General features: G+C 48.6%; 1 protein-coding gene across 25 annotated transcripts in view; it reads right to left on the bottom strand.

The window, feature by feature from the left end:
• Positions 1–27,743, bottom strand: part of LOC140491556 (RNA-binding protein Musashi homolog 2) — a 573,466-nt gene that overhangs the window by 192,059 nt on the left and 353,664 nt on the right. For all 25 annotated transcript variants that reach the window (XM_072589910.1, XM_072589909.1, XM_072589920.1 and 22 more), the window contains exon 8: positions 19,669–19,751. In XM_072589910.1, the coding sequence (XP_072446011.1) occupies positions 19,669–19,751 (83 nt within the window). The remainder of the gene's footprint in view (positions 1–19,668; positions 19,752–27,743) is intronic.

Below are 27,743 nucleotides of genomic sequence, written 5' to 3'. Positions count from 1 at the left end.
GCTATGGAGCTGTGTTGCATCATCGATGAAGAGCTAGGCTGGCCAGCAGGCTCCGGTCTCGGAGACACAAGTCCCGAGCTCTCGGGAAGCCGCGACTGGAGATAATGAGGAAAAGCAACACATCAAACAAAATTAAATTGGGTTTGTACTTTGACAAAACAGCTCAGGTAATAGGAGCGTGTGAGTCAACTTGCTTTGTGCTTTGAGTGAGGCTTTGACAAGTTTATTGCAACAAGTGTTATTTATAGCCCTCTAAATCCACGTCTGCATCAGCCAGGATGTGGACAGAAGCTGCAGTGATCCTGCTCATGAGACTGGAACGTCTTAACAAAGCAGAGATTTAACAAGGGGATAGTCTGTGACAGGCTGAGCTGGTAGGGACCAGCCAACAATCAGCCTTCGACTGTTGCTACGGCAATGATGTCACAGCACACCACGATAAGTGCACCGATACAAATTTTACTGAGAAATGTAATCATTATCGCGGATGATTACATTGCAATGACAACACAGGAGCTAGCCCGAACCGGTAATGCTGATCTACACGAGTTCCCTTCCCCACCCCTCCCTCCTATATACCAGCTCAATTAGAAACCCTTACACCCCCTTTTTAGATTAGATTAGATTACTTACAGTGTGGAAACAGGCCCTTCGGCCCAACAAGTCCACACCGCCCTGCCGAAGCGTAACCCACCCATACCCCTACATCTACATCTACCCCTTAGCAATTTAGCATGGCCAATTCACCTGACCTGCACATCTTTGGACTGTGGGAGGAAACCGGAGCACCCGGAGGAAACCCACGCAGACACAGGGAGAAGGTGCAAACTCCACACAGTCAGTCGCTTGAGGCGGGAATTGAACCCAGGTCTCTGGCGCTGTGAGGCAGCAGTGCTAACCACTGCTTCTCCCTCTGCTGTTTATCGTGCTGGCCTTAAACCCACTGACATTATTTGCTGCAGCTCCTACAAGGGCATCGCTCTGGGCTGGAGCCAGGTGGAGGCAAAATACGTGGGAAGCATCCCAGCATTTTGAGACCCACCACCAACAAAATGAAGAAGGAACGGTGAGAGTGATGGAAAGAACAAGGTATGCGCTGAAGGAATGTCATGCAAGCAAATATCATTGCACATGGTGATAGGGCTATAAATGTTGTCGCTTCATCAGCCTTCACGCATCCACAAAGTATCAACTTATCCCACAGATGAGTGAAGTTCGCACCTTAACTTCGATCAACCACATACCTAATAGGTGGGTGATCTCCCAACTGGAGGATATCAAAAACAGAATGCAGGGGATCTAAACTAGAACAAAACGATACCAGAAACAGAATGTAGAATATCTAAACTGGACCAAAGGATAAAAAAAAGTAAAAGGAGTGAAAATCAATTCGGTGCCACTACAGGGAATACCAAGTGCCAGGAACAGGGAGAGGCTGAACAGGCTGGGGCTGTTTTTGCTGAAGCGTCTGAGGCTGAGGTTACCTTATAGAGGTTTACAAAATCATAAAGGGCATGGATAGGATAAATAGACAAAGTCTTTTCCCTGAGGTCGGGGAGTCCAGAAGTAGAGGGCATAGGTTTAGGGTGAGAGAGGAAAGACATAAAAGAGACCTTAGGGGTAACTTCTTCACGCAGAGGGTGGTACGTGTATGGAATGAGCTGCCAGAGGAAGTGGTGGAGGCTGGTACAATTACGGCATTTAAAAGGCATTTGGATGGGTATATGAATAGGAAGGGTTTGGAGGGATATGGGCCGGGTGCTGGCAGGTGGGACCAGATTAAGTTGGGATATCTGGTCAGCATGGACAAGTCGGACCAAAGCATCTGTTTCCGTGCTGTACATTTCTCTGATTCTTTGACAATGACACGTGAAGCTGGAGTAACTCAGCAGGTCTGTTAGAATCTGGACGTAGAAACAGTGTTAACACTTCGAGTCCCCACAGAACTTGTGTTTCTCTCAACAGATGCTGCCAGATCTGCTGAGGTTCTCTAGCATCTGCAGTTCTTTTATTTTAGAGAGGTATAAATATTCAGTAACAATAAGTTCAGCTACATTGCCCTGTAGTGCAGTTTGACAAATCTGAGCCCCATATGTTCAGGAATGCCTGGCTAACCCGCTCTGTTACTGATGTTGGTCTCTTTGAGAGTACATTTTCTCCCCACGGCCCTGGTCTCTATCTTACTCTTACACTGCACTGCCAACTACACCTGGGAATGGAGGCTCCCTATTAGTGTCCTGCGATCCTTCTCTTTCTCTCTCATCTCCTGGATGGTTAGATCACTAATGAGCTGTGCATCATGAAATGCTGCAGCAGAGTATCAGAAACGGCCAGGCAGCTTTCCTTATTAATGTCGAACTTAACAACTTCTGTAAATTTCACTTTTGCAGAAGAGTCCCTGAGCTTGGTCTGACAGTTCAGAAGTACACATTCCAAAGTCAAATTGCTCGCAGTTTATGGGGTGTGTAGCTCATAATGCCAACTACTAAAGGTAACAAAGGGACATGACTTTAAAGTGCATTAAAGTGTTAGTTAACATTTTCCACTTGGCTTCGGTGTGATGGGCTTGTTAAGCTGAATAGACAATGCTCCTTTACCAATATAATCTCTGTCTCTCATCTTCGGAAGTGCACTATCCCAATTAACATTCCTTTTTGAACGATGGTCCTGTGTGCCTGAACTCACCCCTCCACCTTTAGCCAGGGTTTCTGGGAGAGAATTGTCAACCAATGAGAGAGTAGATGAATGGGAGAGTGAGCAGAAGCTCAGACACTCCTGCTTATACCTGTCAGCCAGGGTTCCCTGATTGGACTAGGTTAACAGCCCCAGTCGGGGAACTCCTATTCTACAAGGTCCACCTGGCTGACATCGTTACAATCAAGATTATAGTGTTGCTGGAAAAGCACAGCAGGTCAGGCAGTATCCGAGGAGCAGGAAAATCGACGTTTCGGGCAAAAGCCTGTTTCCTGATCAGGAATCCTGTTTCCTGATTGAAGGGCTTTTGCCCGAAACGCCGATTTTCCTGCTCCTCGGATACTGCCTGACCTGCTGTGCTTTTCCAGCAACACTATAATCTTGACTCTGACCTCCAGCATCTGCAGTCCTCACTTTCGCCTGCATCCCTTTGGGGGAAAGATCAAAAGCTTTGTTCCGACTGGGAAACGATTTCTCCATCCGGGGATGAAAGGAACCGTCTGCCTCAAGTGCCAGTGTTGTCACCTTCTTCAGACACATTTCATTTCCCATTTTCAGCCCGCGGTAAGGTCACAGATGGAGAGGCCCAAACCCAACCAGGGGAACGTTTTCTCATTTGCACCATTTAATGTTGTTGGCAACCAGGTCTCCCTTTGTGCTGCAGGATTTACGGCCAAATACAGAGGCGGAGCGGCTGCAACCAGCACCTGGAAGATTGCTTTGATCTTATCCAGACTATTACGAGACAGAATCCTAATTGGTAGCACCAGCCTGTTCCTCTTGTCGGGACTACACATTACTGTGCACTAAAGTTACATTGACAATGCGCCTGGAATGTTTTATTTGCTAATAACGCTGCCATCAGCTTTCCCATTACACAGTGAGGCTCAAAGATGGGCTTCAGGTCGGAAACCAAATTATTGCCACAATGGGTTTTGTTTTGCCCGGCAGGAGAGTGGTGGGGGTGAGGGGGAGAGATGGAGGGGCTGGGAGTCACTTATCAGGGACGGTACTGTCGCCACGTTTGACAAGATGACCCCCCCCCGGCTGAGTGTAAAGGAAGAGCCCACGGCAGGAACGCTGGCTTCTCTGATTCTCCAACCCCCCACTCCCACGCCCCCCCACCAGCGAGAGACGACTTTCCCAACTGCCGTGCCCCTTCCACGGAGCAGCCGGTGTCTGAGTCTGGAATGTTCTGGAAGAACACCCAGGATGTGTAACAGGAAGTGGTATCTCCATACCCCCTCCCCTACAATTACTTCCTCGGGATTCTCCGGCCCTTACACACAACTGGTCTCAAAGCCTGACCTCCCTGGGCCCCAACGCTCAGCAAAAAGGTGCAACTGTCCACCTCCTGCAGGTCAGCAACAGTTAAAGAGCCCCCCCCCACAGCCAGCTAACTCCACAAGAAACAGAGGCAGCAGCAGGCCATTCGGCCCCTCCACCCTGTCCCATCTTACACTGAGATCATGGCCAATCTGAATGGGGCACTAAGAGTCATTGAGTACAGCACAGAAACAGATCCTTCGGTCCAACCCAATCTAGTCCCATTTGCCAACATTTGGCCCACATCCCTCTAAACCCTTCCTATTCATATACCCATCCAGATGCCTTTTAAATGCTGGAATTGTATCAGCCTTCTCCACTTTCTCTGGCAACTCATTCCATAAACACACCACCCTCTGTGTGAAAAAGTTGCCCCCTTAGGTCCCTGTTAAACCTTTCCCCTCTCACCCTAAACAGGTGCCCTCTAGTTCTGGACTCCACCACCCCGGGAAAAGACCTTGACTATTTACCCTATCCATGCCCCTCATGATTTTGTAAAGCTCTATAAGGTCACCCCTCAGCCTCTGATGCTCCAGGGAAAACAGCCCCAGCCTGTACAGCCTCTCCCTATAACTCAAACCCTCCAACCCTGGCAACATCCTTGTAAATTCAACTCCCATTTCCTGCTTGTCACTCATAACCTATGACCCACTTGTCCATCGAAAGTCCAACTCAGCCCTGGATATATTCAATATAAGGGGAGGCGATGGCCTAGAGGTATCATTGCTGGACTGTGCAGCCAGGTAATGCTCTGCAGACCTGGGTTTGAATCCAATTGTAAACATAAAACCTGGGATTAAAAGTCTAATGATGACCATGAATCCATTGTGGGACATATCCATTTGGTTCACGAATGTCCTTTAGGGAAGGAAACTGCCATCCTGACCTGGTCTGGCCTACACGTGACTCCAGGCCCACAGCAATGTGGTTGACTCTTAACTGACCTCTGGGCAATTAGGAATGGGTAATAAACGCTGGCCCAGCCAGTGACACCCACATCCATGAAGGAATAAAGAAAAAAATATAAGCCACTGCTCTGTGGAAAAAAGGTTTCCACAGTCGATCAACAGTTCCTCTGCTCTTTAGGGAGATCCCTAATTTTTAAACGGTGTGTTCTAGTTGTACCCAAACGATGGTGAAGGTAAATCTTGGACATGGGGCAGTGGGGTCTCCTGAAGAGAGTGACACATGCTTTTGTGTCGGTGTGTTCAGGAAATTGGAATTGCCCTCAGAAAGGTCCTCCTTGTCTAAGTACCTGACTTGACATTCAGTCACTTCTTCACTGCCGTAGTGCTTCCTGTGGTTTGCTTCTCTCCCATTCTGTGAGGACATTTCCTCCAAAGGAACACTCCCTCAAATCTGGGAAGGAGGTGGAAATGTCTGACTGACGTTCCTCAGGTACAAGAGGTGTGTGTGTGTCTGTGACTCTTTGTGAGCATGTGTGTGTGTGTGTGTGTGTGTGTGCGTGTATGTGTGTGCGCGCGCATGTGTGTCTGTCTGTCTGTCTGTCTCGAGGTTTGTTTGTGTGTAGGTGTGCATGTCTGTCTGTGTGTATATGTGTGTGTTTTTGTCTGTCTGTCTGTCTGTCTGTGTGTGTGTATATGTAAATGTGTGCGTGTCTTTGTGTGTGTGTGAATGTGAGTGTGTGTGTCTGTGTGTGTGTGTGTTGAGACTCATCGACAGCAACTCTCTCTGAAACAGGCGATGGCAGCATCACTTAAACAGGGGATGGTGTTGGCCAGTCAGCCACCTTTCACTGTACCAGAGCCGAAGGGAGATTTATAATCAGCAGGACATTTCCCCTTCATGGGAGAGTCCAGGACCAGACAGCACAGTCTCACCAATTGGAGACTGAGAATGAGGAGCAATTTTCTCTCTCAGAGAGTTGTGTGTTTTCCGAGGCCCTTGCCACAGAGAGCTGTGGGGGGTTTGTTAATGTTTGAGACTGACATCAATAGAATCCTGATCAGTCGAAGAAATCAAGGTTACAGGGAATGGGTAGGAAAATGGACATGAGGAATGTTGGATCAGCCACAATCCTATTGAATGGGAGAGCAGGCTCAAGGGGCCAAATGGCCTACCCCTGTTCCTATTTCTATTGGTCTTAAAGGAACCGATGGATACAGAGGACTGACAGGAAGTGGAGTAGAGGCCACAATCAGATCCGAGTCGACCTTGGCTGCACTCCTTCTATTGCCACAACATCCGTGGGCGGCACGGTGGCACAGTGGTTAGCACTGCTGCCTCACAGCGCCAGAGACCCGGGTTCAATTCCCGCCTCAGGCGACTGACTGTGTGGAGTTTGCACGTTCTCCCCGTGTCTGCGTGGGTTTCCTCCGGGTGCTCCGGTTTCCTCCCACACTCCAAAGATGTGCAGGTCAGGTGAATTGGCCATGCTAAATTGCCCGTAGTGTTAGGTAAGGGGTAGATGTAGATGTAGGGGTATGGGTGGGTTACGCTTCAGTGGGGCGGTGTGGACTTGTTGGGCCGAAGGGCCTGTTTCCACACTGTAAGTAATCTAATCTAATCTAATCCTTCCTTTGATAAGGAAACCAAAACTGCACACAACACAGACTTGGCCTCACCAAAAGCACATCCCTAATAGACCCAATTTCTTTATCTACTGACTGTAATGTCAAAGGCCAATATAACAGCCATCATCTTACTGAATGTCATAGCAGGCTAGAGGGGCCGAATAGCCAACTCCTGCTGCAATGTATCATGTAAGTGAAGCAAGAAGTGTGAAGGGGAGAAATCAGGATAGAGAAGGGAGCTGGTTGCAGTTCGACCGTAGTGTTAGGATATCACAGGGTAACAAGATTTCTCCCATTCAATAAACCTGCTCTTTCAGTCTCAAAAGATTCTCTATAGCAGCCAAGTGAATTTTCAGTTCAGCCTTTATAGAGTCTGGCAGCATCTGAAGAGGGAGCTGAACAGGAGTCTTTTGAAGCTCTCTTATAGATATAGAGACATGCATTCAGATCATCGGAAAAAGAAATACACCTATTCATCAGTCACAATGTTTGTACATCCATTCATAGCTGTCAATGGGTTTACTCTCTGCAGCAGATCCAATCCACTACAACCCTTCACTGAACATGACCTGATACACTTCCACACAAGGCAAAAGTGAGGACTGCAGAGGCTGGAAACCAGAGTTTAGATCAGAGTGGTGCTGGAAAAGCACAGCAGGTCAGGCAGCATCCGAGGAGCAGGAAAATCAACGTTTCGGGCAAAAGCCCTTCATCATTCCTGATGGGTCTCTTCCGTCGGCATGAGACCAGCCCTACCCAGGAGACAACACCCATCTTACGGCAGGTGTACAGACCACAGAGTTCAGAGGAGGCTGAGTGAGGGAAAAGATCACATCATGATGGGGAATGTGAGCAACTGGGAACATAATGTACAGCAGCAAATAAATAAACAGGGAGGGGGGAATACAGAACAGAGATGGAGAGGGTACAGGGGAGGTAACAGAAAGGGGGGGTAACAGAAGGGAAAAGAGGAAACCGGGGGTGGGGAGGTAACAGAAAGGAGGGGGATAACAGGGAGGGGAGGTACCGGGAGGAGAGTAACGGGAGGGGGGGTTAACAGGGAAGGGAGGGTGGGAGATAACGGGGGAGAGAGATAATAGAAAGGGGGGGTAACAGGGAGGGGGGTAACAGGGAGAGGGGGTAGCAGGGGGAAGGGGGTAGCAGGGAGAGGTGGTAATAGGGAAGGGGGTAATAGGGAAGGGGGGTAACAGGGAGGGGGGCAACAGGGAGGGGGGCAACAGGGAGGGGGGCAACAGGGAGGGGGGCAACAGGGAGGGGGGTAACAGGGAGGGGGGTAACAGGGAGGGGGGGTAACAGGGAGGGGGGGTAACAGGGAGGGGGGTAACAGGGAGGGGGGTAACAGGGAGGGGGGGTAACAGGGAGGGGGGTAATAGGGAGGGGGGCAACAGGGAGGGGGGCAACAGGGAGGGGGGCAACAGGGAGGGGGGGCAACAGGGAGGGGGGGCAACAGTGAGGGGGGCAACAGGGAGGGGGGGCAACAGGGAGGGGGGGCAACAGGGAGTGGGGGCAACAGGGAGGGGGGGTAACAGGGAGGGGGGTAACAGGGAGGGGGGTAATATGGAGGGGGGGTAACAGGGAGAGGGGGTAGCAGGGAGAGGGGGTAGCAGGGAGAGGGGGGTAGCAGGGAGGGGGTTAACAGGGAGAGGGGCAACAGGGAGGGGGGCAACAGGGAGGGGGGCTAACAGGGAGGGGGTTAACAGGGAGGGGGTTAACAGGGAGGGGGGTAACAGGGAGGGGGGTAACAGGGAGGGGGGTAACAGGGAGGGGGGTAACAGGGAGGGGGTAACAGCGAGGGGGGTAATATGGAGGGGGGTAATATGGAGGGGGGTAACAGGGAGAGGGGGGTAGCAGGGAGAGGGGGTAGCAGGGAGAGGGGGTAGCAGGGAGAGGGGGTAGCAGGGAGAGGGGGTAGCAGGGAGAGGGGGGTAGCAGGGAGAGGGGGGTAGCAGGGAGGGGGGGTAGCAGGGAGGGGGTTAACAGGGAGGGGGGTAACAGAGAGAGGTGGTAGCGGGGGAAGGGGGTAGCAGGGAGAGGGGGTAATAGGGAAGGGGGGTAATAGGGAAGGGGGCAACAGGGAAGGGGGCAACAGGGAGGGGGGCAACAGGGAGGGGGGCAACAGGGAGGGGGGCAACAGGGAGGGAAGTAACAGGGAGGGGGGTAACAGGGAGGGGGGTAACAGGGAGAGGGGGTAACAGGGAGAGGGGGTAACAGGGAGAGGGGGGTAACAGGGAGAGGGGGGTAACAGGGAGGGGGTAACGGGGGGGTAACAGGGAGGGGGGTAATAGGCAGGGGGGTAATAGGCAGGGGGGTAATAGGCAGGGGGGTATTAGGCAGGGGGGTAACAGGGAGGGGGGTAACAGGGAGGGGGGGGGTAGAAGGGAGGGGAGTAACAGGGAGGGGAGTAACAGGGAGGGGAGTAACAGGGAGGGGAGTAACAGGGAGGGGAGTAACAGGGAGGGGGGGTAACAGAGAGAGGGAGGTAACAGGGAGTGGGTAACGGAGGAGGTAATGGAGGGGGTAACAGGGAGGGGGGTAACAGGGAGAGGGGGTAACAGGGAGAGGGGGTAACAGGGAGGGGGGTAACAGGGAGAGGGGTAACAGGGAGAGGGGTAACAGGGAGAGGGGTAACAGGGAGGGGAGTAATATGGATGGGGGTAACAGAGAGTGGGGGGTAACAGGGAGGGGGGTATCAGGGAGGGGGGTATCAGGGAGGGGGGTATCAGGGAGGGGGGGTAACAGGGAGGGGGGGGTAACAGGGAGGGGGGGTAACAGGGAGGGGGGGTAACAGGGAGGGGGGGTAACAGGGAGGGGGGGGTAACAGGGAGGGGGGGTAACAGGGAGGGGGGGTAACAGGGAGGGGGGGTAACAGGGAGGGGGGTAACAGATGGCAAAAGGGAAATGATAGAGAGCTGGGAAGACAACACAGAATGGAAAAGGGGAAAAGAAACTGGGGTAGGAACAGGGAGGAATGTGAGGGGGCAACAGAGGATGGGCGGAATGGCAAAAAAACAGACGTGGGGAGTGTGTGACACAGGAGAGGGTTGGGCAGAGAGAAGGGAGCAACTGCAGAGAGTGTGAGAAGGGTACCACAGTCGGTGGGGAGGATGGCACTGAGGGGGCAGATTGATGGGGTGGGGGGTTGCAGGTTGAAGTTTTACTGAGACTGTGGGAGGGGACAGCAAGAGACCATTGAGGGGCACGGAGAATTCTGGATGCAGTACGTGAGAGAGTGGGGGAACACATTAACCCCCCTCCCCACCATCCTGGCCATCCAGTGGGGAGGGATAATATCACACCGAATCTGGTCAGCACTGACTGTGTGCATTCCCCCCACACCCGCTCACACCCCTCCGCAGAATACAGACCACCCTGGGCTAGCATTCAGGGTTCTGGTGTTGCCCTGAAAAGCCTTTCGGAACCACACAACAACTCAAACACAGAGGGAGCAGCTCCTGAGAGACTGGCTGTTCGGTTGAACACTGCAGCTACTTACTGCTTTCAATCGCTTTAACCTTGCCATCCCCAGTCAGCAGGGAACCCGAAACTGGGCATTTTTCTAATTGCTTCACTGAATACTTTCAGCTTGCAATTAAAAAAGAATCACATCAAATGATGTCCTCCTTTCAAAAAACCATATGGTCACATCCTTTCCAGCTACAGCTGGAAAGATTAAGCTCCTATTTTTATTATCCACAGTACAAACTGGAGACCACAGGTTTGGCTCTGACTGGGCCCAGGGGCTGGGATGTTATCAGTAGGCCTTGGATAAAACTACTATACTCCCAATAACTGCAATGAACAGCTCATTTTAACTTACAGTCTCGCTGCATGTACACACGTGTGGTGTGTGTGTTTGCACATATGCATGTGCGTGGGTGCGTGTGTGTGGGTGTGAATCTGCTCATGTGTGTCAGTGTGTGTGCATGGGTGTGGGTGTATTTTGTGTATGTGTGTGTGTATTACATGTATGGGTGTACGTCGGTGAGTATGTGTGTATTATGCATAAGGGTGCGTTTTGGTGAGTGTGTGTGCGTTATGTGTATGAGTGTGTGTCAGTTAGTGTGTGTGAATGATGTGTTTGGGTGTGTGTCAGTGAATGTGTGTGTATTATGTGTATGGGTGTGTGTTGGTGAGTGTGTGTGCGTTATGTGTATGAGTGTGTGTCAGTGAGTGTGTGTGTATTATGTGTATGGGTGTGTGTCAGTGAGTGTGTGTGCATTATGTGTATGGGTGTGTGTCAGTGAGTGTGTGTGAATTATGTGTTTGGGTGTGTGTCAGTGAATGTGTGTGTATTATGTGTATGGGTGTGTGTTGGTGAGTGTGTGTGCGTTATGTGTATGAGTGTGTGTCAGTGAGTGTGCGTATTATGTGTATGGGTGTGTGTGCGTTATGTGTATGGGTGCGTATTGGTTGAGTGTGTGTATTATGTGTATGGGCGTGTGTCAGTGAGTGTGTGTGTATTATATATATGGGTGCGTGTTGGTGAGTGTGTGTGTATTGTGTGTATTGGGTGTGTGTCAGTGAGTGTGTGTGTATAATATGTATGGGTGTGTGTTGGTGAGTGTGTGTGTATTATGTGTATGGGTACATGTTGGTTGAGTGTGTGTTTATTACGTATATGGGTGTGTGTCGGTAGGTGTGGGCATGTGTGGGAGTGCGTACGTTTGTATGTGTGTATACCTGTGAGTGTGCATGCAGTTGTGTACATGCATGTGTGTGTGCACGTATCTGCATGTGTATGTGTGTGCACGTGTATGTGTGCGTGTCTGTGTGTATACGCATGCGTGTGTGTATAAGCATGTGTCTGTGTGTGCATACGCATGTGCGTGTCTGTGTGTGTATAAGCATATGTGTGTGTGCGTGTGTGTGTATATGCATGCGTATGTCTGTGTGTGTGTATAAGCATATGTGTGTGCGTGTGTGTGTGTGTGTCTGTGTATATGCATGCGTATGTCTGTGTGTGTGTATAAGCATATGTGTGTGCGTGTGTCTGTGTATGTGTGCGTATACGCGTGTGTGTGTGTGGTGCTGTGGGGGATGTGTACAGTTGGGGAGTGGGGAATGAATCAGGAATGAGTAGGAGGTCACAGCCATGCAACCTCAAGCAGCCCAATGTGGGACACATAGAGATTGAGATTGTAGTGAAGTTCCCATCAGTCCATTTACGAAAGCTATTTTTTCCTTTAACTTTACAATTTTACAAAAGGAATTACCCACTAACAGAGAGGTCCCACTTGACACCTACGAAGATCTCTCTGCTTCAAGCTAGATTCAAATCCAACTAAATCCAAATCTGTTAATAAAAGCAGGCCCCACAGCTCATATAAAACCAAAGGCCCTAGAAACAGAGTGTTTCTGTTTACGAGAGATCGAGATATTTTGAATGAATCCAGACTCCTTGTTTTCGAGCTGGTGGGAGAGAGGAATTCTAGGTGTCCATATCCAAACAGAGCAACCCACTGTCATGGACAGCACGGCACGGGGAAGGAAGGACAACCTACAGAGGGGACTTGGGGTCTGGGGGTGACCTGTCCCAGGGAGTTGGAGTGGGGTCTGGGGGGTGACCTGTCCCAGGGAGTTGGAGTGGGGTCTGGGGGGTGACCTGTCCCGGGAGTTGGAGTGGGGTCTGGGGGGTGACCTGTCCCAGGACGTGGAAAGGGTTCTGGGGGTTACCTGTCCCGGGAGTGGGAGTGGGGTCTGGGGGGTGACCTGTCCCGGGAGTTGCTTTTATTAACAGATTTGGATTTAGTTGGATTTGAATCTAGCTTGAAGCAAAGAGGTCTTCGTAGGTGTCAAGTGGGACCTCTCTGTTAGTGGGTAATTCCTTTTGTTAAAAATTGTAAAGTTAAAGGAAAAAAATAGCTTTCGTAAATGGACTGATGGGAACTTCACTACAATCTCAATCTCTATGTGCCCCACATTGGGCTGCTTGAGGTTGGGGTCTGGGGGGGTGACCTGTCCCAGGAGTTGGAGTGGGGTCTGGGTGGGTGACCTAGAACATAGAACAATACAGCACTGAACAGGCCCTTCAGCCCTCGGTGTTGCACTAACCTGTGAACTAATCTAAGTCCATCCCCTTATACTATCCCATCAACATCCATACCCTTATCCAAGGACTGTTTAACGGCCCCTAATGTGGATGAGTTAACTACATTGGCAGGCAGGGCATTCCACGCCCTTACCATTCTCTGAGTGAAGAACCTGTCTCTGTCTTAAATCTATCACCCCTCAATTTATAGTTATGCCCCCTCGTACAAGCAGATGTCATCATCCTAGAAAAAAAACTCACTGTCCATCCTATCTAATCCTCTGATCATCTTGTATGTCTCTATTAAATCACTTCTTCTTTTGTCCAATGAGAACAGACCCAAGACTCTCAGCCTTTCCTCCTAAGACCTTCCCTCCAGACCAGGCAACATCCTGGTAAATCTCCTCTGCACTTTTTCCAATGCTTCCACATTCTTCCTGAAATATGGCAACCAGAACTATACACAATATTCCAAGTGTGGCCACACCAGCGTTTTGTACAGTTGCATGACATTACGGCTCCAGAACTCAATCCCTCTACCAATAAAACCTAACACACCGTATGCCTTCTTAACAGCACTATCCACCTGGGTGGCAACTTTCAGGGATCTATGTACATGGACTCCAAGATCCCTCTGCACATCCACACTACCAAGAATCTTTCCATTGACCCAGTACTCTGCCTTCCTGTTATTCTTCCCAAAGTGAATCCCCTCACATTTAGCTGCATTGAACTCCATTTGCCACCTCTCAGCCCAATTCTGTAGTTTATCCAAGTCCCCCCCTGCAACCTGCAACATTCTTCCACACTATCCACTGACTTTAGTGTCGTCTGCAAATTTACTGATCCATCCACTTATGCCTGTGTCTAAGTCATATATGAAAATGACAAACAGCAGTGGTCCCAAAAACAGATCCTTGTGGCACACCACTAGTAACCGGATCCAGGCTAAATATTTCCCATCTACCACCACTCTCTGCCTTCTAACAGAAAGTCTGTTTCTAATCCAAATTGCTAAGGGACCCTCAATCCCATGCCTCTGCATTTTCTTCAATTCCTGAAGAAGGGCTTATGCCCGAAACGTTGATTCACCTGTTCCTTGGATGTTGCCTGACCTGCTGCGCTTTTCCAGCAACACATTTTTCAGCTCTGATCTCCAGCATCTGCAGTCCTCACCTTCTCCTATTTTCTTCAACAGCCTACCATGTGGAACCTTATCAAAGGCTTTACTGAAGTCCATGTATACCACGTCAACTGCCCTACCCTCATCTACATACTTGGTAACCTTCTCAAAAAACTCAATGAGGCTTGTGAGACATGACCTGCCCTTGACGAATCCATGTTGACTATTTCCAATCAAATTGTTGCCTGACCTTATAAATCCTATCTCTTATATCCTGTCCAAAAGTTTTCCTACAACAGATGTAAGGCCCACTGGTCTATAATTACCTGGGTTATCTCTACTTCCCTTCTTGAACAAGGACACAACACTTGCAATTCTCCAGTGCTCTGGTGCTAAACCTGTAGACAATGATGACTCAAAGATCAAGGCCAAAGGCTCGACCATCTCCTTCCGAGCTCCAGAGAATTCTCGGAAAAATCCCATCTACTTTCACATCTTCTAGAATTGATAACACCTCCTCCTTACTAACTTCAATCCTTTCAAGTCTAATAGTCTTTATCACAGTCTTTTCCTTTATATTATTCTCCTTTTCCTGAGTGAAGACAGATGAAAAGTATTTGTTTAGCACCCCTTCAATCTCCACAGGGTCTACACTCAATTTCCCACTTCTGTCTTTGACTGGCCCTATTCTTACCCTAGTCATCCTTTTATTCCTCACATACCTACAGAAAGCTTTAGGTTTCTCCTTTATTCTACCAGCTAAAGACTGCTCATGTCCCGTCCTTGCTCTTAACTCTCTCTTTAAATCCTTCCTAGCTAATCTGTAACTCTCCATCACCTCATCTGAACCATCTTGTCTCAATGTCACATAAGCCTCCTCCTTCTGCTTAACAAGAGATACAATTTCTTTAGTAAACCACGGTTCCCTTGCCTTATCACTTTCTCCTTGCCTGACAGGGACATACCTATCAAAGCCATGCAATATCTGTTTCTTAAACCAGCTCCATATTTCGATTGTCCCCATTCCCTGCATTTTGCTGCCCCCTTCTATGCCTCCCAAGTCTTGCCTAATCGCATTATAATTGCCCTTCTCCCCCCTCGATAACTCTTGCCCTGTGGCATGTACCTATCTCTTTCTATCACTAAACTAAATGTAACCAAATTAGGGTAATTCTCTCCAAAGTGCTCACCTGCAACTAAATCAAACACCAGGCCTGGTTCATTACCAAGCATCAGATCCAGTGTGGCCTCCTATTGTCAGCCCTTTGACATACTGTGTCAGGAAACCCTCCTGCACACACTGGACAAAAACTGATCCATCCGATGTATGAGTGTTTTAGCATTTCCAGTCAATGTTGGGGAAATTAAAGTCCCCCAAAATGACCACACTCTTCCTTTCACTCCGCCCAGAATCGATTTGCCAATCCTCTCCTCCACCTCCCTGGAACTCTGCGGAGGCCTATAAAAAACTCCCAGCAGTGTGACTTCTCCTCTCCTGTTTCCAACCTCAGCCCGTATCACCTCACTAGACGAGTCCGCGTCAAATGTTATTTCAGCCACCGTTATACTGCCCTTGACTAACAAAGCCACACCTCCCCCTCTTTTTCTACCTTCCCTGATCTTAATGAAAGATTGAAAGCCTGGAACGTGCAACATTCATTCCGGACCTTGCTCTATCCATCTCTCAGTAATGGCCACGACATCAAAGTCCCAGGTACCTATCCATGCTGTAAGCTCATCTATCTTATTCCGGATACTACTGTTCCAGAGATTCGGAGTTGGATCTATGTATGTCCCGGGACTGGGAATAGGGTCTGAGGGTGAACTGTCCCGGAGAGTAGGTGCTGGGTCTGTGGTGAACTGTCCCAGAGAGTGGGCGATGGGTCGGGGAGTAGCCTTCCCAGGGAGAGGGCGATGGGTATGGGGTTAGCATGCCTAGGGAGTGGGTGATGGGTCTGGGGGATAGCAGGCCCAGGGAGTGGGCGAAGGGTCAGGGGTTGCCTGCCCAGGGAGTGGGTGATGGGTCTGGGGGTGGCCTGCCCACGGAGTGGTTGATGGGTCTGGGGGGTGGACTGCCCAGGGAGTGGGTCCTGGGTCTGGGGGTGGCCTGCCCAGGGAGTGGGTGATGGGTCTGGGGGTGGCCTGCCCAGGGAGTGGGTGATGGGTCTGGGGGTGGCCTGCCCAGGGAGTGGGTGATAGGTCTGGGGGTGGCCTGCCCAGGGAGTGGGTGATAGGTCTGGGGGTGGCCTGCCCAGGGAGTGGGTGATAGGTCTGGGGGTGGCCTGCCCAGGGAGTGGGTGATAGGTCTGGGGGTGGCCTGCCCAGGGAGTGGGTGATGGGTCTGGGGGTGGCCTGCCCAGGGAGTGGGTGATGGGTCTGGGGGTGGCCTGCCCAGGGAGTGGGTGATGGGTCTGGGGGTGACCTGCCCAGGGAGTAGGTGATGGGTCGGGGGGGGGGGGGGGGGTAGCCTGCCCAGGGACTTGGAGTCTGATTGGTCCAATAGCCAAGGCAAATGTATGATGCTGAAAGATCTTCAGACATCGACAAGAGGATAATCACAACAGTCTCCGAGTTGCTGTTTCAAAAACGTGGTACAGGTGATGTCATGATTGGTAACAACCTGGAACACAGGTCAACCACCTCAATCAGGAGACATTCCCATACACTCCATGATGCTTCTAAGAGGAGTCAATCTAACAGGTTGCTAACTGCTTTTGTGGTAGGACACTGCTGACAGTGAAAGGGGCATTTTAATTTTATTCATTTGTGGGATGTGAGCATCACTGGCTGACCAGCATTAGTCACCCTCCAGAAGGTGGGGGTGAGCTGCCTTCTTAAACTGCTGCAGTCCACCTGCTGTAGGTTGACCCATAATTCCCTTCGGGAGAGAATTCCAGGATTTTGACCCAGCAACAGTGAAGGGACAGCAATATATTTCCAAGTCAGGATGGTGAGTGACTTGGAAGAGAACTTGAAGGTGTTCCCATCTATCTGTTGCCCTGGTCCTTCTGAATGGAAATGGTGGTGGGTTTGGAAAGTGCTATCTGAGGACATTTGGTGAATTTTGGCAGTGCATCTTGCTACTGAGGGAGTGGAGGTTTGTGCATGTGGTGTCAATCAGTTTGTCTTGGATGGTGTTGAGCTTCTTGAGTGTTGTTGGAGCTGCACCAATCCAGGCAAGTGGGAAGTATTCCATCACAGTCCTGACTTGTGCCTTGTCAATGTGGGCAGGCTTTGGGGAGTCAGGAGGTGAGTTACTTGCTGGTTTATTCCTAGCCTCTGACCTGCTCCTGTAGCCGCTGTGTTTATGTGATGATGCAGCTGAGTTTCTGGAGCTCACTCAGGGTAATCATGGGATTACGAGCTCCTATTTCACTGTTTGCTATTTTCTGACCAGTTCTATCTTTGAGTGCCGCTCCTCAGCTACTGAGATGGTTCTGGTGTGGACCCTGAACTCATTGGCCTAGAAGTCTAACCACCCAAAATGGGAAGGGCAGAGGCACAGTTTCAGGCCCATTTCCCACACTCTCGCCCCCCAACTCTAGACTTGAGGAAAACAGGCACAAGAGCTGATGCAACCTCTAACTTTAAAGTCAGAGATTTGTTGTAACTGATTTTCAGCAATCTCAAAGCCATGAAGTCTGACAGTCGACTGCTGGGGGCTAATAATCCAAATGGGGTTGGGTTCAATAAGGGGACAATATTCAATGCCCTAGCACCTTTCCCAAACTCAGGACATCGCAAAGGAATTTACAGAGGAATTAAGCACTTGTGGTCACTGTTGCAATGTAGGAAAAAGGGTGGTGAATCCAGGCACAGCAAGATCCCACATAAGCAGCATGGCAACAACCAGGTAAGCTGCGTTCGATGAGATGGTGATAGTTACTGACCGAGTCACTGAAGGCAATTTAGCAGCTCTTCTTCAAAACAGTCCCACAGGGTCTTTCACACCAAGAAGAGAGACAGGACAGTGTCAAGAGTTAAAAATGCAAACCTCTTGAAAGGACAAATAGATCTGCTCCAGGTCATGCTCCTCAGTCTTTTATCTTTAAGATCCGAGTTCTAGTTCTTGTAGTGCTGTGGTAGTGTCCCTACCTCTGAGCCAGAGGTTCAAAGTTCGAGTCTCATCTGCTCCAGACATGTATCTGAACAGGTTAACTAAAAATATCTCAGAGTTGAGTTGTAGGGCTCTTGTGCTGCAGTGGTAGTGTCTCTATCTCAGAGGTGTGTCAAAATATATCTGAAGAGATTGTTGAGGAAAATATCTGACAGCTGATTCCGGGGACATTTGCGATGAAGTGGTAATGTCCCAACCTCTAAGCCAGAAAGCTAGGCAGGGTTCAGCACCAACCTGTGCTGTCATAGTGTCACGACATTTCCAAACAGATTAATTCCCATTCCATACACCTTTCTGATCTGAGACCCGCCTCAGTGGGGAGATTACTTTCTGTGCTGGGAGAAAGCTGAAGACTGATGCTTGTGCTAAACCACAGACTTAAAAATAAAATCTTTGTAAGCCTCAAAGTCTTTTGCAGCCCAGAACAACAGAAGGGTTGCTCCACCCGAAACGTTAGCTCTGCCTTCTCTCCCGCAGATGCTGCCAGAGCTGCTGAGTTTCTCCAGCAATTCCTGACTCCCAGCATCCACAGTTGTTCGATTTTGTTTTTGTCTGGAGCTTGGACTTCAGCTTGCCAGAGAGAGACGTCAGAGTGCCAGCTCACCAAATACTGCGCCAGAGCACATTCTCCACCTCACTTACTTCACCCTCTGCAGCTTGAGTTAAATGGAGACAGCTAACGGCCCTTTCTGGAAACCCGATGACTTTCAGCCCCACCCGATCTCACAGAACAGCTCCCCCCGTGCCCCGGAGGGTCTCACAATTTGTGTTGTAATTTAGACAGCTCTGCTCCGTGAACCTGCCTGCCAGTTTTTCTCTGCAGCTCATCAGGTTTCTTCGAGAAGTCACATTTTGTCACTAAATTATAGAGGTGAGTGAGAGCAAATCGGGTGGAACACCGTTTAAAAGGATCATGCACTGACTTAAATGGAAAATGCAGAGATCTGAGCAGCATGTGCTTGCTGCTGAAAGGTGTTTCCTAAACAGAGCAGTTTTTGAGTTCAACAATTCTTCACTTGGCCTGCATTTCAATTACTTCCTACGACTAAACATGTTTTCCTTCTATTTTCTAACCCATTACTCTTTCACTGAAATAACAACAGATTCTGCACTTAAAGCATTAAATGCGAGATGAGACCCTTCACTGTTCTTTCCACCGCACACACACCCCCCCGCCATGAAAACGTGTATGTATTTGCGTCTGTCTCACATATATCTGTATCCGTGTGTGTGTGTATGCATGAGTGTGTAGGAATTTGTATGCGCATGTTTATTTGTCTATGTATATGTGCATATCTGTTGGCTTTTATGTACATTTAATTTTATGTAGATGTGTTAACTTGTGTACATTCTTGTGTGTGTATGCAGGCATCTGTATGGTGGTGTATACATGTCTATTTCTGTCTGTCTATGCATGTATATTTGTCTGTATGTGTGCATGTCTCTGCATATTTGTATTTGTATTTGTCTGTGTGTGTATGTGCACATGCGCACATGTGTGATATGTGCATACGTGTAGTTATGTTTATTTGTATGTGTGTGTGTCCGTGTATATTGGTATTTGTGTTTCTATGTGCACACATGGGTTTTTATATGCATGTGTGTGAGTGAGAGAGAGAGAGAGAGGGAAAACAGAGAGAGAGACATGTGGAATACCTAACCTTCACCAAGCACATTCCCTGGAATATTTCTATCTAATGCCATCTGACAGTTCCCTACATTTCCATTCTACCGTGGGACCTATGAGAGTGAGGGCAGTGACAGTCAGAAAGTAACACCGTCATGAGTACTGCGTCACACTCATACAGAACATGTTTGCACTTACCATTTTATTATTGATTTCATGGAAGTGGATTTCACAGACTTTCTCAACAACCTCCTCATTTTCAAAAGTTACAAATCCGAATCCTGAAAGAGAGACAGAAGAGAAAAGGCACATTAGTTTCAGCTGGTTAATGATGGCCACCCAGGTTGTTTACCCTCTCTATTAGGGACTAGAGATCAGACACTTCATAAGGTATCCACACCCAGCCATTAAACACCATCCACTCGGGCACTTAATTAGTCTCCAAAGGGCTATTAACATGTAACAAATGCTCGAAATGTGCAAACAGCAGGCAATCTCTGTCCCTGTGTCTCTGTAGGGCTCTCTTTGTGAGAGATAATTGGTTTGTCCAATGGAAGTTGCTCAGAAACACAGACAGGTACAGTGATGCTACAATTCTCTGACGGAATGAACATTATTGGCTGACCCCAACTCTGCAGTGACACTTAGAGATGACACACCTGACTGTTGTCAATGACGGGTTTGTGGGACTTGTTTTTAGTAAGGAGGCTCTGTTGAATAATTGTTGCAGTGCACTGTTTAAACAGATTGTTGAGTTTACTACACAAATTGTGCTCAGTCCAGCTGCATGGCTACCTCTGTCTAACTCATTGTCTGCCAACAATGCTGACATAAGACACTCTACACCAGGGCTTCCAACTCCTTCTCCATACTGATCCCATTTTTCCTTTGCAAAAGAAGTCTGGAGGAAGATGCAGTGGGGTTTGTCAAGGTTCATACCGAGCAGCTCTGTGACGCAGGACTTTGTGCTGTACAGTCTGTTACCTGGGACGTACACTGAGACAAACATCGACCGTGCCTGAAGGACCATCAACTTGATGAAAGACACTCTTTGGTCTGCCCGAAACCTGTTGGTCTTCCCAGAGCAAGGAGTTGACCCTGACAGAGTGTCGTAGACCGACACATTCCAAGATCCAGGAGCACGTGCTGAGGGACATACTAAAGCCTGGGGCTGTTGCCTTCAAGGAGTAGTGGGGAAAGACTGTCTGAGGTCTTCCTGCTGAGTACAATGCAGGGCCGTTCAGTTATTGGACCCTCCTGGTGCCTCAATTATATGTAAATTAAATCTTGTACAGGTAAGAAACACCTTGGGTTTGTTCATTCTCCATGTGTAAAGACTGAGTCGAAAAGTGTGGTGCTGGAAAAACACAGCAGATTAGGCAGCATCTGAGGAGCAGGAGAATCGACGTTTCAGGCATAAGCCCTTCATCAGGACAGACTGTATACAGACTCGAAATGTTCCAGTGACTGTGTATGCATATGAAGATTTTTGTCATTACGGTACATTTTTGAAATTTTTAAAAATCCCATTTTGACTTTCTCAGTGACTTGTTGGGGGGGTGGGGTGGCGGGGTGGCGGGGTGACGGGAGCAGCAATTTTCCCTAAAAGCTATTTGGTTGTGTTCCTACTCAGAGGGCCCACACACACTGAGTGCTGTGCCTCTGATTCCAGAAACTGCTGCCAAGTGCAGAGCTCAGATTTCTGTGCAGCGACAGAAAGGATTATGGGGAGAATAGCTGGGGGATGGTGTGCTGAGTGAAGGTGTAAGAGAAGGAGCACGTGGTGGGGTTCCTTCTAATCAATCACCTCAACCAGCCGCAAGAGCACCTTCTTGAAACAGATTGGAACTGGTAAAGTGACCTAACGTGGCCCACTCTCTATGTGAAGAAACTGTTCAAAAATAGACTCTGCAGAGTGTTTGCTTCAGTGCAGTGCTCAAACAGACAATACTGAATAAAATAGATTTCAAAACGAAAATACAATGAAGCCTCCAATAGTCGACGTTATTCCTGATAACAGCTGCTGGAGCAAGAGAGTCCTCTGACAGGACCGTGTCCAAAACATGGACCATTGGATTATATATCTTCATTTGCTACCTTTTCCTTTTTAAATTCCATAGACCTGGAGGTGTGTTATTTATCTTAACTCCTGCCTTGGTCAATACATCAGAAATCAGTAACCTTAAGACCATTAGGGACTCCAGCTTTACATGTTGCTTTGTAAGGCTCTGTGTTGTTCACGAAGACAACAATCAGTATAAATGCTCCTACTACAGGCTGCCACTTTGTGCTTTCAGTGGAAAAGAACGTTTGTTTCCGTATCCCGTTTGAAATCCCAGAACACCCTTAGGTTAGGTGCATTAGTTAGGGGTAAATATAGGGTAGGGGGAATGGCTCTGGGTGGGTCACTCTTTGGAGGGTTGGTGTGGACTTGTTGGGCCGATGGGCCTGTTTCCACACTGTAGGGATTCTGTGGAAGGGAGTTATGGACCAGGCCAGGCCCCCTTAAATATTTCAAGAAGGTAGCCTAGTCCCTAACTTTTCCTTATTTTCAAGGTAGATGTGAAGTGGATATTCCAGGTGTGATGCAGCTGGTCAAACCACTCAGCTTTAAGCAAAACAGAATTTATTTAAACACTACAGTTGAAACACGAACAAAAGAAAACAGAATTTAGAATAACTTAACTGCTGGGAAACTCAACACAGCAACTAAACCAAGGATCGGTTCCAATTCCTGTAACATCCCATTAACACACCCCTAGGCAAAAGGTAAATTCAAACACAGGTTCTTACAGGCAGGAGAGACTTCAGAGAGAGAAGCCAGTCAAGAATCATCTGCTGAAGCATGGGACCTTTTTGCACTGCAGCAGCTTCTGATACAGCTAAAATAAACTAGAAAAAACCTGAACTGGCCACTCCCCTGCCACTGTTAAACTAGGGTCTGTCCAGACATTTCAGCACCTCTGCCTTGGGACCGCTCTTTAAAAAAAAAACCCCAAAGACGAAATAACGTTGTCAAAGTGACAGCATCATCACAGGGCTAAAGGAAAGTTCCTGTGCCCGAGTGTGTGCCGTACTCTGTCCCACGGCATTCATATGTCTGCCCCTTCTGTAAAGTGAGCTCTGACATAGCACTCACCTCGCAATGCTGCACGCTCTGAGGCATTTTACTGACAGCGCCAAGGATTGGGGGTTGGGGAGAGGAGGTCCAGACTAGGAAAAGATTGCATTGCTCAGGATGGTGCTCAGGAGGAGAAAGCAACAGTGAGGTGGAGAGGTTGGGGAAGGGAGCTGCAGGGTGAGAGGGAACCGAAGGTGCAGGGGGGAGGTAGGCGGATAACCAGAGTCAGTGAGGGCTGCAGCAAGACATGGGTCTGGTGCAGATTAAAGAGATTGCCTCTGGCAAGGAGACAACTCTAACCAAAGCAGCAAGGGTGGGGATTGACTGGATGGTGCTGGCGTGGTGTACACAGGAGGGTGCAGGAGAGAACGTGGACCCACTGGACTTGATGGAGGGGAAAGGATCAGAGGCCAGCAACATCAAGTTGCATTTAAATAGCACATTAAATCTCACAAAATTCCCTTCAGAGGAGGACAAACAAAATGACACAGCAGGCCACATAAGGAGGGAACAGAACAGGAGCGAGAGAGCAAGAGAGAGCGAGAGAGAGAGAGAGAGAGAGAGAGAGAGAGATGGAGAGGTTTAGGGAGGGCCCAGGCAGCTCCAGGCTAGATCATCAATGTTAGAGCAATCAATTATCACAAATGATCAAGAGGTCAGAGTGCAGAGATCTGGGAGGGTTCTGTGAGGCTGCAGGATATTAACAGAGATTGGGAGGGGCAAGCGAGGTGGAATTTGAAAATAGGGATGAGAATATTTTAAAACCACTGACTGGATGGCAGTGCATGGTCACAGGTGTGATAGTGATTCAGGAGATACCTTTCTGAAGGGTCAGAGCTGGGACACAGAGCAGGGAAATGTTAAACAGTACTCAGATTTGGAAACAACCTGTGGTAATACTGATTATACCATCATACGATCCCAGCAATCCTGTGAATCAAACAATCTGCCAACATAGACAATGCAATAGAAGGCACACTGGTTTAGAAGAAAGATAATCAAATCCCATTTCCCATTTGGTGCTGTATTTAAAGAACACCCAATAGAACCATACCTTCCTGGTTCCCATCCCCTTGAGGGAGAAGAGTGGGCTAACTCCACTCTGTGCCATTTTAATCACGCCCCAGTAACGGGCTTGTTTCAAACAGCTATGTCAAAACAGTGTATATACGGATGGCACATGAGTCAGCTGGACTACAAATAGCAAACAGGAAACTAAGCCCACATCTCAAGCTGTCACTGGGAGTGGGTGGCTCAGTGGCTCAGTGGTTAGCAGTGCTGCCTCACAATGCCAGCAACCTGGGTTCAATTCCCACCTCGGGTGGCTGTCTGTGTGGAGAGTGCACATTCTCCCCGTGTCTGCATGGGTTTCCTCCCACAGCAGGTTAGGTGGATTGCCCTTAATGTCCAAAGGTATGGAGTGGACTTGATGGGCTGAATGGCCTGCTCGCACGCTGCGGGATCTTATAAAGGGCTATCATGCTGTCAACAGTGGTCCCTTTAAACCATGCCTGGGCTGGTCCCAACAGGCTTGCGAAGTAGGGACTTCTTTTGGCAACCAGCACACTGCCAAAAAGAAAGCCCAATGAAGAGTGCTGTGAGCTGCCAGTGATATCAGGCAGGAGGATACAATCTCTGCTATGCTGCATTCACCAGGCTCTGCAGTGAGGCTTCACTAAGTACTCAACAGACGAGCTAAACATAGCACTTTTTACACAACATTTCCCGCATGCTGCATAATTACATTTAATTATAACTGCACAAATTTAGGGCACATTACAGCTTCTGAAAGACAGAACAGAGATTAACCTCTTAGGTTATGTTTTTAAGCGTGTTCTTTAACAACAGAGTATTATTGGAAATTAATCTGCTTTGTGGACCCCATACGCACCTGCAATTTACAGGGAGTCGAAACGATTCTTCGCTGATGGCTGACTGGGTTAAAATCAGACACTGCCATAGACTTGGGACCTTGCTGCATTTGTTTGGCTGGCTGTAAAATGGGTGCAACAAAGGGAAGTTATGGAAACTGGTGAAGTGAATGTTGAGGCCGTGTGGTTGTAGGATCTCTGGGCAGATGATGAGGTGTTCCCCCTCCAGTTTGCGGGTGGCCTTGTGAAGGCAGTGGAGGAGGCCCAGAATATGGACATGCCCTGGGGGGACGTGGGAAGGGGAATTGAAGTGATTGGCTGCAGGAAGGTGGGATTGGTTGGTGCGTACAGACCATTGATGTTCCCTGAATCATTCCAAAGGTTTGCGCTCGGTCAGTTCAGGCGTGCATGTCTGACCTCTAATGTATGGGAAAGCTTGCATTGACATAGTGACTTTCACATCCTCCACATGGTCCAAAGCACCTGATGGTTGACATATGTCAGTCTAAACACACATGTTGTGGGCGAGTGTTGGAACAGGTTGCGCTCAGTGCGATTCCACCATCAGCAATCAGGAGAGTGGCTGGTTAAAATCTCTCTGGGAGTGCAGACCAAAGGGACAATGTTGACCAAGATACCTGAAGATCACACAGCTTCTCATCGAATTACAGCTTACAATACTTTACCTCTCGCTAAACAAGACAGGTCAGCAGGAGCACAGCACCTCAGGAAGTGTGGCACTCACTCAGCGCTGCACTTTAGAAACAGTTCATAGCACACGTTCAACTGCAATCAAGGAAAGGGCTTGAGCCCACTAACTCAAGTGATAATGGCCTGTTAGATAGGGTCGTAATGGTGACTGGGAGAGTTGCTCCATAAATGCAATTTATTTGCTATTTCATTTTAACTTGGGTAAATGTTAGGAACAGAGAAGGCCATTCAGCCCCTTCAGCTTGTTCCACCATCCAGTGAGATCATTGCTGATATCCATACACCTGACTTTAGCCCATACCCCTTAATACCTTTGCTTAACAAATGTATCTGTCTCAGAGTTAAAATGAATAACTGATCCAGCATCTACTGCCATTTGTGGAAGACAGTGCCAAACATCTACCTCCCTTTCTGTGTAGAAGTGCTTCCCAACATCTCTCAGGAACAGTCTGGCCCTCGTTCTCAGACTATACCCCTTGTTCTGGAATCTCTAACCATGGAAATAGTTTATCCTTATCTACCCTGTCTTTTCCTGATAGGATCTTGAAAACTTCGATCACATCACTTCCTAAACCTTCTAAATTCCAGGGAAAACGGGCCTAATGTGTATCACCTCTGGATAACTTATATTATCTCTAGTTAATGATGGGGACAGATATAAGCAACGGTCCTGTAATTTGGTAGGATTGTTGAGGGGGTGTGTTGGTGATAGTGAGCAGCGAGTGGGATATCATGGGTCCGTGACACGAGGTTGCTGCATTCAGCTATAGGGAGAAGGTGAATAGGCTGGGGCTATTTTCCCTGGAGCCTCGGAGGTGAGGGAGAGGCTGTAAAGACTGGGGCTATTTTCCTTGGAGCATCGGAGGCTGAGGGAGAGGCTGAATAGGCTAGTGCTATTCTCCCTGGAGGATCGAGGCTGAGGGGTGACCTTATAGAGGTTTCTAAAATATACAGGACATAGGTAGGGTAAATAGTCAAGGTCGTTTCCCTGGGTTGGGGAGTCCAGAACTAGAGAGCATTAGTTTAGGGTGAGAGGAGAAAGATTTAAAAGGGATCCAAAGGGCAACATTTTCACACAGAGGGTGGTACGTGTATGGAATGAGCTGTCACAGGAAGTGGTGGAGGCTAGTACAACAGACCCTTTGGTTCAACTCGAACATGCCAACCAGTATTCTAAATTAATCTAGTCCTATTTGCCAGCAGCCGGCCCATATCCCTCTAAACCCTTCCTATTCATATACCCATCCATATGCCTTTTAAATGCTGTAATTGTACCAGCCTGCACCTCTTCCTCTGGCAGCTCATTCCAAACATGCACCACCCTCTGTGTGAAAAAGTTGTCCCTTGGGTCTCTGTTATATCTTTCCTCTCTCACCCAATGTCTTTTGATTTAACTCCTGTTCTTTTTATTTTGGAAAGCCACTTTACTTGGTACTCATCAAAGGTGAAAGCTCGCAGTTGGAAATGGAAGTTGATGGGTATTGTGAGAGGTGTTCATTAAATCCTAGTCAGGAGCAGGCCTGTTGTGAGAGTCTGAAGTGACTGAAGTAACAATGACTGATAGACCGACTATGTGATCTTGTCGAGCACTGATCTGGCCTCAGTGTTCCCCTACATGTCTCAGCATCTACCGGCAGGATCCACAGGGATGGAGATCAGGACCTTCTCCCGCCTTTCATGGGACATTTTACTTGAGCTGGCATCTAGGAAGGAGGTGTTGGTTAGCTCAGTTGGCTGGACAGCTCATTTGTGATGCAGACTGACACTGACAGTGTGAGTTCAATTGCTGCACTGGCTGAGGTTACCATGAAAGACTCTCCTTCTCAACCTCTCCCCTCGCCTCAGGCATGATGACCATCAGGTTAAACCAACAATGGTCGTCTCTCTGCAACGGGAGAGCAGTCTGGCACTACAGTGACTTTACTCTCTAGGAACAGGGCAAAGGAATTCATTCTGGAAGGAAATAAAAAGCCATGGAGGAGAAGACTGTAGCTCTTAGATTTTTGTTTTGTCCATAGGATGGTATGAGAAGGTGGACCAGGAAAGAAAAAGCCACTGAGGTGGGGCTGGGGATTAGGTTAAACGCGTGTCTCCTCAATTCCAGACAGTGAGGCCTAATGATGACTATTGCAATTGCAGTCAACATGAGAGTCACCTCATTCCTCAGCGTAAGTGCACAATGCAATCAGCAATTCCACGCTATCTTTAATCCAGAGGAAATGGACAGCACAGGAGACCATTCTGTCCATCTTATCTGTGCAAGCCCAATAACAGCCAATCAGTCAAAATCCATCTTTCTAGCTTTCAGTCCATAGATAGGTTACAGAATGTTTAGTGCAAATCTAGAGAGTGATTCCTAATCTCTTCCGCCAAGGAAGTGGTGAGAATAGTTACTGGGGGCAAGTTAGTGCTGGAGTAAACCATCACCCCCTTTCCACTGTCTCAGTGAGGAGATGCTGGAATGAGAAGGTTGAGAGGCAACTTCTGCAAGTCACCGCCAACTCAGGCTCTCACATGGTCAATTAATGGACAATCACCCCACCATTCAAATCAGGGCTTGGCATTGGAGG

Source organism: Chiloscyllium punctatum, chromosome 19, assembly GCF_047496795.1.
Source record: "Chiloscyllium punctatum isolate Juve2018m chromosome 19, sChiPun1.3, whole genome shotgun sequence".
In the NCBI taxonomy this organism is placed as follows: Eukaryota; Metazoa; Chordata; class Chondrichthyes; order Orectolobiformes; family Hemiscylliidae; genus Chiloscyllium; species Chiloscyllium punctatum.
This window is presented reverse-complemented; position numbering and strand designations above follow the sequence as displayed.